We start from the raw sequence: 11826 nt of genomic DNA, 5'->3' as shown, positions 1-11826 counted from the left end.
TGTGCCCACATTGCTTTTTTATATGCTTTTTTTTGCACATAAAAAGCATGTTTTGGCAGGAAAAACACAACAGATAAAAATGCTAATTTTTGATTGCATTTTTTTCATATGCGTTTTTCCTGCTTCTTTTTGTGTATTTTTTTCTTAGTTCAGTTCAGGCGCTGTATCCCCGCAATTACTGCCGGGTCTCCGGCTGATGTTACAGCCGGGACCCGGCTCTCACAGACTGTAGCAGTCCCGTGCTGTTCCTAGCAGTTTAAACCCCTAAATGCATCAATCACACTGAAGCAGGAAGAGGAAGAGTTTAGCTCTCCTTGGCGATCAGGTCCCTGTAATGCAATCACAGGGACCCGATCACTGTTATGGCAAACCAGGATTATCACAATGATGACCCCGGGCTACTGAGCTACGGATCACCTCACACACCATGCTGTATGCACTGTGTGATACAGTTCTTGCGCTATAATTCACAATAATACAGGTCTTGTGCTATAATTCACTATAGTGATAACGCACTGCAGTAGTAGTGATAAAGCACTGCAGTAGTAGTGATAAAGCACTGCAGTAGTAGTGATAAAGCACTGCAGTAGTAGTGCTAAAGCACTGCAGGGGATTATAGAAACGCAGAGAAAAAAAAATCAAACAATTGACTTTTTTTTTAGCAACAAAATCTGCAAGGAAAAAAGAAGCAGCATGTGCACAGAAAGTCACAATTCTCAGACTTTACTGGGATGCTTTTATTAATTAAAATAAGCTAGGAAAAATGCATGAAAAAACGCCTCATGTGCAAATAGCCATATATTAAAGAACAGCATTTTCACCAATCCCCTAATGTGTTGGAACTGGTAGGAATGGATCCTGTGGTTTTCTGGATTATCAAATATTCTAAATAATAAGGATCCATTGAAAAAGTAAAGAACCTTCAAAAAACAAGTTCAAAGTATAATAGTAACTAAGCTGTTTGCTACTTGTTTTTTAATATAGAAAAAACAAAAATCCAGCACTAAATGTGCACTTCAGCACTAAAAATTCCAAACTGTACTTATTATAAAAAATTTTGAGATTGTTTTTTAATATACAGTTTAAACATCCCACCATGCTCAAATTTGTTTTTTAAAAAAAAGTCATACTCGCTAAGGCCTCATTCACACACCAATATTTCATCAGTATTTGCCAAATCCAGGACCGTCTCCAAACCAAGGAACAGGAATCAATCTTTCAAATATAGTTTTTCTCTGTAAGTTCCCAACTCCTGGCTTTGGCATACAAACACTGATGCAAAAATACTGACATGTGAATGATGTCTTAGGCTAAGTTCACACTTCCGTTGTTTTGCATCAGTCACAATCCGTAGCCTTGAGGAATTACGGTATCCTGCAAAATATTTTTCAGGAATCCTGTTTTTCCCTATAGGCTTCTATTAGTGACGGATTGTGACTGATGATGCTGTGTTGCATCCGCTCTGTCGCGGTCAGTCGTTTTTTAACTGACCGCCGGGCGCAACGCAGCCTGTAACGTTTTTTGAGCAGCACGATCCGTAGGATTTCGCTGCGTATGCGCTCTCTGGCTCCCCGCCCCCGTAACCAGGATAAACATCGGGTAACCAAGCAATGCGCTTTGGTTAGTTACCCGATATTTACAGTGGTTACGGGTGCAGGGAGCCAGCGCTAAGCGGTGTACACTGCTATCCAAGATAACTATCGGGTAACCAAGCAAAAAGTGCTTTGCTTATACCCGATATTTACCCTGGATACATGTGCAAGGAGGCCGACACTTCCCCACTCGGCTCCGCCCCCTCCCGCACTCCGCATGTGTACACTCAGACACACACTCACTTGTCCCCAGGCCTGCAGTCCCCGCGGCACTGACGTCCTCAGCTCCACGGCCCTGCTCAGCTCTGCCCCCTCGCGCTCTGCCCCCTCCCGCACTCCGCATGTACACACGCATATAGACACACACACACACTCACTCACTCACCTGTCCCCAGCCATGCAGACCGCGGCACTGACGTCCTCAGCTCCGCCCCCCGAACTCCGCCCCCTCGCACACAACGGAGTCCAACAAAGAAATTCTTTTCTTTGTCACCATTGTCATCCGTTGTACAACGCATCAGTCACATGCGTCAAGCAACGCATGTGACTGATGCAAAACAACGGAAATGTGAACTTAGCCTTACAGATTTCCTCCTGCTGCTGCTTTCCAAACGCTGCCCAGGTTCCTGCCAGTCTCGGTCTTCCTCTTCAGATGATGACGATCATGTGGTCACTGCAGCCAATTTCTTTCTGTATTGGGTGAAGAATTCAATTAGCAATTGGCTGCAGCAATTAATGATTGGCTGCAGCAGTCAGGTGTTCATGTCAGGAACGACATGTACAAAGATGGATTCTCTACATCCTATGATTGACTGCAGTAATCATATAAAAGAGACCGGCGGAGGCCTTGGCAGTGCTAGGAGTGAAGTGTCAGGCATTGGCAAGTTATGATTTTTTTTTCTCCAGCTTGTGAGGTTAATCTCATCCAATTCGTCTACTATATTTCAGTTCTGTGCTTGAGACAATTATCAAGTGCACTGGCGTACCTACCACAGGGATACAAACAGCATCTACTGTGGGCACTGGCGCACACAGACAGAATAAGGCCCCTGTGTAAAACAGTATGGGGGCCCTTTTTAGTTACATAATTTATCAAAATGCACAATTATTCCTTCTTTGGAGGTAGAAATGGGCCCTCTGACATCCCTAGGCCCCTGTGCGTCCGCCTCTTGTGGGCAGTGGTACAGCAAGGAAACCAGGGCTGCAGTGGCGGCTTCCGGGGTGCCAAAGTCTATTAGGGCTCAACATTTTACCACCCCCACTGTAAAATAATCAGTACCTGTAAGCAGCACTCCTTCCTACAGATTTAAAAGCTTTCTGTCCAAAGTCAAGGAACCGGATTTCCTCCTTTAACCCCAAAAGTTTCAAATGGATATTTGCTCTTCCCCCGGCAACACTTCTTTTAAAACGAGGATTTGTCTTAAATTTTAAAAGTTGTTTCCAGGAATAAGAACATAGTTAAAGGGGTGGTTCACTAATCTCTAATAGTGGCCATATCCTTGTAAAACTGATAGGGAAGGCTTTTTTCAAATACTTTGTTCAGCCAATTCAGCCTCTAAGCAGCACTATTGCAGATGGCTCATCCCCATGAGGTGACCCCCAAGGATCCGTGACCTCTGAGATCCGATGATGATGTTACGTCAACTTCCAGTTGACCTGACATCACCGAGGCGGCTTCAGTCTCTGTGAGCAACTGGGCTGTGGGCGGAGTTTCACCGCTCATTACAGCCCAGCATCGCACGCGCGCTCCTTCACTGCAGAGCGCCGCAAGCAGGACTGATGAATGATGTGCGGGAAAGCTCTGCCCACAGCCCAGTCACTCACGGAGACTACAGCCCGCCTCAGCTAATGTGATATCACTGGATCTCAGAGGTCACGGAACCCGAGGGTCACGCAATGGGGATGAGTGGACCGCAATAGTGTCGCTCAGAGGCACTATTACCAACACAAAGTATTTGACAGAAGCCTTGTTTCGGACATTATATCGATGTGGCCACTAGTGCTAAGTAGTGAACAACCCCCTTTAAGTTCAGTACTATGCATATCACAATGTTTCCCAAACTCCAGTCCTCACGATCACCAACAGTTCATGTTTTCAGGATTTCCTTAGCAGTGAACAGATGATGGAATCATTATCATCACCTATGTAATACCACGGAAATCCTGAATACATGACCTGTTGGGGGCTGTGAGCACTCGAGATTGGGAAACACTGGTCTACTAAATTAATAATTGATAGACAAACTGATCACAACCGTTATCTCAAGCTGCCGTAGATACATAGTGGTTTTCCCACAGTAATATATAGATAGAATATGACATTGATTTCTAATTGGTGCGGATCTTGCACATCCCAAAACTGAAGGGGCAATAGTGCTCTGTGCCTACCCTGTTCACCTTGCATAGTGCTCCTGACCACCTGATATGCCCCCCCACCCCATTGTGACCCTACAGCAACCCCCTGCACCATGGGAGTCTAGAGCTCCGATGTGCCAGAGGCTACAATAAATAAATGATGCAGCCCCTTCAGTCTCTGGATCAGATTCAAGTCCACAGACACTAATGACATGTCCCAGGTATGTATCAGCACTCCACTCTTTCAGATAGGATTAATCGTTTAATGTGAACAATGCCCAATGTGACCAATGACCAATCTCAGGACAATTCACATACTAATATTTCCATTTGGCTCAATCATGTATTCTGCAAATAATGTCCGGGAAAGAAAAAAAAAATATACCATAGGACAAATTCTGCCATGAAAAACACCACATACATTATATCATTAGAGGACATTGCTAACTTCCTTTATCGATGTATCATTGTAACAAGAAATAACGTAGTTATAAATGTGACGTGGACGGCACCAGCCTCAGCTTGTTATTGTAGCAGACGCTCCATCATCCACATAGAAGGCGACATGTAGAGGTTCGGTGAAGGAGGCAGTGAAGGTGTGCAAGTGCCTGATTTGGTCCCTTAGATCATAGAAGGACAGACACCCTGCCTCATAGTCTAAGAAGACTCCAATTATTGGGAATGTTGACTTTACACTTAGGGTTAATGTTTCCGAGTTGTGACATACTTCATATGTTTCATTAGACATACACAGACACCAAGATTTATCATGAAGTCTAGTATTAGACTCCTCTCCTTCCCGTTCTATACTGGGATAGGTCATTCCGACTTCCATTTCTCCAATCTGGTTCCACTCCACCTTCCAGTAATGTCTTCCTGAGATGAGGCCACATCTGCTTAACACCTGGGTATAGTCCAGAAATCTTCCTGGAGATTCCAGTCTGTTCTGTTCTTCTGAAGAGAATGCCACTTTCAGATCATCTGACAACTGTATAAACTTAGAAGCAGTGTCCACATCCAGCAATATATCTGGAACTTGAATCTCAAGCTGGGATGTTACATCGGTGACAATATCCTTCAGGGATCGGTGTAACGTCAACGAGATCAGAACCTCATCCAGATCCTCCTCAAAACTGACCTCTCCCTCATCATCCCCTGTGTCCGACTCCTCATCATCTACATGACTAGATGTAGTAGTGTCACTTTCTTGTAAGAGTCTTATAGGATCAGTGACACGACACATCTCCTCCACATAATGCATCTTCCTGCACATCTCATCCTCCTTTATTTCCAACTTCTTGATCAGATGCGATATCTGGGACACAATCTTCTTCTCCTGCCTGGAGACCTCACTCAGCGCTTTAGCTTCTGCCGTTTCTAGCTGCTTCTTAATGTCCTTAAATATCTTGCTGATGTTTTTCTTCTTATCAGAGGCTTTCTTATGGACGCTCCTCTTATCAGACTGCAGATTCTCGACTCTCTCCTGAATTTTTGCTTTTTTTGGGATTAGATCATCCAGATATTCCCTTAGTTTCTCCTTCTTCTTTTCAGAAGCCTCATCTAAGAGTTCCACCAGGTGTCCCCGGTGTTCTCCAACCAAGCAGCAGGACACGCACAGGCAAGCCGCGTCCTGCGGGCAGAAATACTCCAGAACCTTCTTATGGAGCGTACATTTTCTGTTGCCAAGTGAGCGAGTTGGCTCTAATAGTATGTGATCCATCGTCTTATTGTGGGCTGCTAGGTGTTTGGCGCACAGGGAGTTGTCACACTGCACACACGTTCTTACAGCCGCGGTGGGGGAATCGCAGTAAGCACAGGTTATTCTGGGCTCCGCCATGTTGGGCTGAGCAGATACGAAGCGCTCCACGATGTTCCTCAGCTTCCGGTTCTTCTCCAGGGCCGGACGCTCCGGATATTCTGTCCTGCACTCCGGGCAGGGATACACTCCAGCCGCCTCCTGTGCGTCCAGCACGCTCACAATACACGAGCTGCAGAAGTTGTGCCCACAGCTCAGGGATACAGGCTCTGTGTACAGGCTCAGGCAGATGGAGCAGTTCAGCTCCTCTCTCAGCTCAGCAGACGCCATTGTAGGGTGAAAGCTCAGAAAGTGGAGGCTCAAAGGCTTCTATATCTGAGGAGGGCGGAGTGGTAACACCCAAGGGTAGAGGCTAGATCGGAGTTGATTTTTTGAGGGGGAGGAGTGATTTCATGAAATCATGATGTCACCGGAAGGGGCGGGGCCTCCTCAGTGCCGTGCAGATCTGTGGGCGGGAAGCGGCAGGGTTGCGTCTAGTTCAGAGTTGATTTTTTGTGCTCCTCTGATGTAGCTGCTTCAGTAGTGAGCCGGCTATATCGGAGTTGATTTTTTAAGGCCTCATTTTTTTCACTCTGATCTAGCCGGCTCACTACTGAAGTGTCTAGATCAGAGTGGGTTTTTTGTGGTCCTCATTTTTTCAACTCTGATCTAGCCGGCTCAGTACTGAAGTGACTAGATCAGAGTTGATTTCTTGAGGCCTTGCTGTAGTCACATGTTTTTGGTCACCTCATTTTATCCACTCCGTTCTAGCTGCTTCACCAGTGAGGTGGCTAGATCAGAGTTGATTTTTTGATGATCTCTGTGATCTTTTCTCCATATAGCACAGTTCAGTTTCTACAGCAGGGGCTGGAATCAGATTTATAATTGGAATGATTTCATGTTTTTATTTATTAGATGCTCACACTGTTATATTTATTATTTTTTTCCAAAGGGCAAATTTTTATTTTCATTATTATTATAACTTACATTTTATTATTATTTTTTACAATATAAATAATTACACACAGCGCTGATTGTTCAGTTTTGCTGGAATTTTAATTTTACCGTATTTCCACAAGTCATGGCCGCAGGACTGACATTGAAAGAGTGGGCGGAGCCTCACAACGAAAAACGGAACCGCGCAGCTGACAGTCTTCATAACTTACCATATTGGATCAGAGTGGATTTTTTGAGGATCTCTCTGTAGCCTTCATTCTGTACAGTTTGGTACTGAGGTGACTGAAATTCAGTTTTTTGAAGAGTGGGAGGAGCCTCACGGCGAAAAACGTAACAGAGCGCAGCCGAGAAAGTGCTTATAATTTCACACATTGTGTCGTAGTGGATTTTTTGAGGACCTCATTTTAGCCACTACATTATGTACATTTGGTACTGAGGTGACTGCAATGGATTTTTTTGAATAGTGGGAGGAGCCTCAAAGCAAAAACCGTAACAGAGCGCAGCTGAAAGTCCTTATAATATCCACATTGTGTCATAGTGGATTTTTTGAGGACCTCATTTTAGCCACTCCGTTCTAGCTGCTTCAGTAGTGAGCCGTCTATATCAGAGTGGATTTTTTGAGGACCTCATTTTAGCCACTACATTATGTATATTTGGTACTGAAGTGACTGGAATGGATTTTTTTGAATAGTGGGAGGAGCATCAAAGCAAAAACCGTAACAGAGCGCAGCTGAAAGTCCTCATAATATCCACATTGTGTCATAGTGGATTTTTTGAGGACCTTATTTTAGCCACTCCGTTCTAGCTGCTTCAGTAGTGAGCCGTCTATATCAGAGTGGATTTTTTGAGGATCTCATTTTAGCCACTACATTATGTACATTTGGTACTGAGGTTACTGCAATGGATTTTTTTGAATAGTGGGAGGAGCATCAAAGCAAAAACCGTAACAGAGCGCAGCTGAAAGTCCTCATAATATCCACATTGTGTCGTAGTGGATTTTTTGAGGACCTCATTTTAGCCACTCCGTTCTAGCTGCTTCAGTAGTGAGCCGTCTATATCAGAGTGGATTTTTTGAGGACCTCATTTTAGCCACTACATTATGTATATTTGGTACTGAGGTGACTGGAATGGATTTTTTCGAAGAGTGGGAGAAGCCTCAAAGCAAAAACCGTAACAGAGCGCAGCTGAAAGTCCTCATAATATCCACATTGTGTCGTAGTGGATTTTTTGAGGATCTCATTTTAGCCACTCCGTTCTAGCTGCTTCAGTAGTGAGCCGTCTATATCAGAGTGGATTTTTTGAGGACCTCATTTTAGCCACTACATTATGTATATTTGGTACTGAGGTGACTGGAATGGATTTTTTTGAATAGTGGGAGGAGCCTCAAAACAAAAACCGTAACAGAGCGCAGCTGAAAGTCCTCATAATATCCACATTGTGTCATAGTGGATTTTTTGAGGACCTCATTTTAGCCACTCCGTTCTAGCTGCTTCAGTAGTGAGCCGTCTATATCAGAGTGGATTTTTTGAGGACCTCATTTTAGCCACTACATAATGTATATTTGGTACTGAGGTGACTGGAATGGATTTTTTTTAATAGTGGGAGGAGCCTCAAAGCAAAAACCGTAACAGAGCGCAGCTGAAATTCCTCATAATATCCACTTTGTGTCGTAGTGGATTTTTTGAGGACCTCATTTTAGCCACTCCGTTCTAGCTGCTTCAGTAGTGAGCCGTCTATATCAGAGTGGATTTTTTGAGGACCTCATTTTAGCCACTACATTATGTATATTTGGTACTGAGGTGACTGGAATTGATTTTTTCGAATAATGGGAGGAGCCTCAAAGCAAAAAACGTAACAGAGCACAGCTGAAGGTCCTCATAATATCCACATTGTGCCATGGTGGATTTTTTGAGGACCTCATTTTAGCCACTCCGTTCTAGCTGCTTCAGTAGTGAGCCGTCTATATCAGAGTGGATTTTTTGAGGACCTCATTTTAGCCACTACATTATGTATATTTGGTACTGAGGTGACTGGAATGGATTTTTTTTAATAGTGGGAGGAGCCTCAAAGCAAAAACCGTAACAGAGCGCAGCTGAAATTCCTCATAATATCCACTTTGTGTCGTAGTGGATTTTTTGAGGACCTCATTTTAGCCACTCCGTTCTAGCTGCTTCAGTAGTGAGCCGTCTATATCAGAGTGGATTTTTTGAGGACCTCATTTTAGCCACTACATTATGTATATTTGGTACTGAGGTGACTGGAATTGATTTTTTCGAATAATGGGAGGAGCCTCAAAGCAAAAAACGTAACAGAGCACAGCTGAAGGTCCTCATAATATCCACATTGTGTCGTAGTGGATTTTTTGAGGACCTTATTTTAGCCACTCCGTTCTAGCTGCTTCAGTAGTGAGCCGTCTATATCAGAGTGGATTTTTTGAGGACCTCATTTTAGCCACTCTGTTCTAGGTGATTCAGCAGTGAGCCGTCTAGATCAGAGTGGATATTTTGAGCACCTCATTTTTGCCACTCCATTCTAGATGATTCACTAGTGAGCTGTCTAGATTGGGCCCGTGAGTCACTGTGGCCCCGTGGACCTCCTGCCGACGATCGTATTTTCATTTATATCGGCATCACCATCACAGATGCCAATACAATTGAAAGGAACAATGCGAGGAGGAGCAGAACACTCTATTTCTAATCATTCTACTACTATGTGTCTGTAAGACACTGATGTTTCAGCATGGAGGACTGCGGTTACTAGAGATGAGCGAGCCTCTGAAGGCTCCGTTCGAGGCGCCGTTCGACGAACCGCTTGACGAACCTCTCGAACCCCATTGAAAACAATGGGAGGCAAACACATAAAAACACATAGAAAACACCTTCAAAGGTGTCCAAAAGGTGACAAACAACTCACAACATACCACAAACACATGGGAAAGTGACAAGGACATATACTCATGCGAAAACAAAACAGCTGGACGAGGAAAAAGAGGAGGAGACACAGATATAGGCATGGCACGCCCTTCTAAAATCATGTAAAACACAGCAAGGGGACTCTAAGCAGAGTCTCCCTTTTTTCCAAAAATTGGGCCACACACCCCCCTTCAGTGGCATCACTTGTGCCCCAGTTGCAAACTTGACCTGTTGATTTGCATCAAGCACATTCAAAGATACGCCAGCCTTAACTGTCTTCAGGATGACACCGGGGTAGGTAGCAAAGTCCTTGCTGAACCATGACTTGTTCATCTTGGATCATTTTTAAAAACACAGCAAGGGGACTCCAAGCGGAGTCTCCCTTTTTTCCAAAAATTGGGCCCCACAGACACCACATCAGTGGCATCACTTGTGCCCCAGTTGTAAACTTCACATGTTGACTTGCATCAAGCACAATCCAAATCCACAAGCCTTTACTCTCCCCAGGATGACACAGGGGTAGCAAAGTCCTTGCTGATCCATGACTTGTTCATCTTGATGAACGTTAGTCTGTCCACATTGTCACTGGACAGACGCGTGCGCTTATCTGTCAGCACACACCCAGCAGCACTGAAGACACATTCAGAGACAACGCTGGCAGCTGGACACGACAAAATCTCCAAGGCGTAAGTGGAGAGCTCTGGCCATTTTTCAAGATTTGAAGCCCAAAATGAGCAAGGCTCCATTTGCAAAGTCATGGCATCGATGTTCATTTGGAGATACTCCTGTATCATCCTCTCCAGCCGTTGACTATGTGTCAGACTTGTTGTCTCTGGTGGCCTTGCAAAGGAGGGTCTAAAAAATTATGAAACGATTCAATAAAACTGCTGTTACCACCAGATACGGTGCTGCTGGTACGGTTTGACTGTTGATGACGAGACAGTCCCATGTTTGTCAAGTTACAACTGGGAGATTCACTCCCTGCACCTGCACGGTTGTTTGGTGGAAAAGCCGAGCTAAGATCGAGTAACAGCTTCTGCTGATACTCCTGCATACGTGCGTCCCTTTCTATGGCTGGAATTATTTTGCAAAACTTGGACTTGTATCGGGGATCTAAGAGTGTGGCAAGCCAGTAGTCATCATTACTTCTAATTCGGACAGTCCGAGGGTCATGTTGAAGGTAGTGCAGCAAGAAGGCACTCATCTGTCTTGCGCATCCCTGCGGACCAAGTCCTTGCTGTGTTGGTGGCGGCGAGGTGATAACCATGCTGCCTTCCTCTGACATATCCTCCCAACCTCGAACAACCGAAATTTGACCAAGGTCTCCCTCATCAGCTGAGTCTTCCATGCCCATCGACAGTTCGTCCTCCATTTCTTCATGGGCTCCTGCCCCTTCCTAAACAGTTTGGCTGCTACCATGCGCCCTTGTTAATCCCTCTCCCCCACTGTCCCATGCCTGCCGCCTTGGTGATGATGAACGTCTGGTCCTTGTAGATCTTGTTAGCCCTTCCGTTGTCATGCTAATAATGGCATTGTCAGCGCTAAACATATTCGTCGCCATGTCGAAGCTGTGCAGAAGGGTGCATAGGTCCTTGATCTGAGACCACTCCATCAGCGTGATCTGCCCCACCTCTGCATCTCGTTGGCCCAGGCTATATGTCATAACGTATTGCACCAGGGCTCGGCGGTGCTGCCACAGTCGCTGTAACATGTGGAGAGTCGAATTCCAGCGTGTCGTCACATCGCATTTCAGGCGATGAACCAGCAGGCCGAAAGACCTCTGCAGCGATGCAAGTCGGTCAGCTGCGGCGGTTGAACGGCGAAAGTGAGCAGAGAGTGACCGTGCCCTGTGCAGAAGCCCATCTAGGTTGGGATAGTGGGTGAAAAATTGCTGGATAACAAGGTTCAAAACGTGAGCCATACAAGGCACGTGTGTCACCTTGCCCCGGCGAGGGGCCGCACCCAGGTTTGCAGCATTGTCGCACATGGCCTTACCTGGCTGCAGGTTGAGTGGAGAGATAAGGTATGCACACCAGTGACTATGTAAGGGGAATACATGGAATAGCAGAAACTGCTGTGTGAATACTGACTTGAAAAATCCAATAGCTATATGAAGAGTGAAAATGTGAAAAATGGAATCTGCATTACTGCCATGAATATATGAATCAAGAGAAATTTAGCTACTGAATTGATCAATGCAATAGAGCCCCAACAC

The 11826-nt window shown here is 45.1% G+C and overlaps 1 protein-coding gene across 1 annotated transcript; it reads right to left on the bottom strand.

The window, feature by feature from the left end:
• Positions 1–4452: 4452 nt before the first annotated feature.
• LOC142245380 (E3 ubiquitin/ISG15 ligase TRIM25-like) lies at positions 4453–6063 on the bottom strand. Its single transcript, XM_075318037.1, has one exon. The coding sequence runs from the start codon at positions 6031–6033 to the stop codon at positions 4465–4467; it is 1569 nt and encodes a 522-aa protein (XP_075174152.1). The 5' UTR covers positions 6034–6063; the 3' UTR covers positions 4453–4464.
• Positions 6064–11826: the final 5763 nt, after the last annotated feature.

Source organism: Anomaloglossus baeobatrachus, chromosome 7, assembly GCF_048569485.1.
Source record: "Anomaloglossus baeobatrachus isolate aAnoBae1 chromosome 7, aAnoBae1.hap1, whole genome shotgun sequence".
Classification (NCBI taxonomy): Eukaryota; Metazoa; Chordata; class Amphibia; order Anura; family Aromobatidae; genus Anomaloglossus; species Anomaloglossus baeobatrachus.
This window is presented reverse-complemented; position numbering and strand designations above follow the sequence as displayed.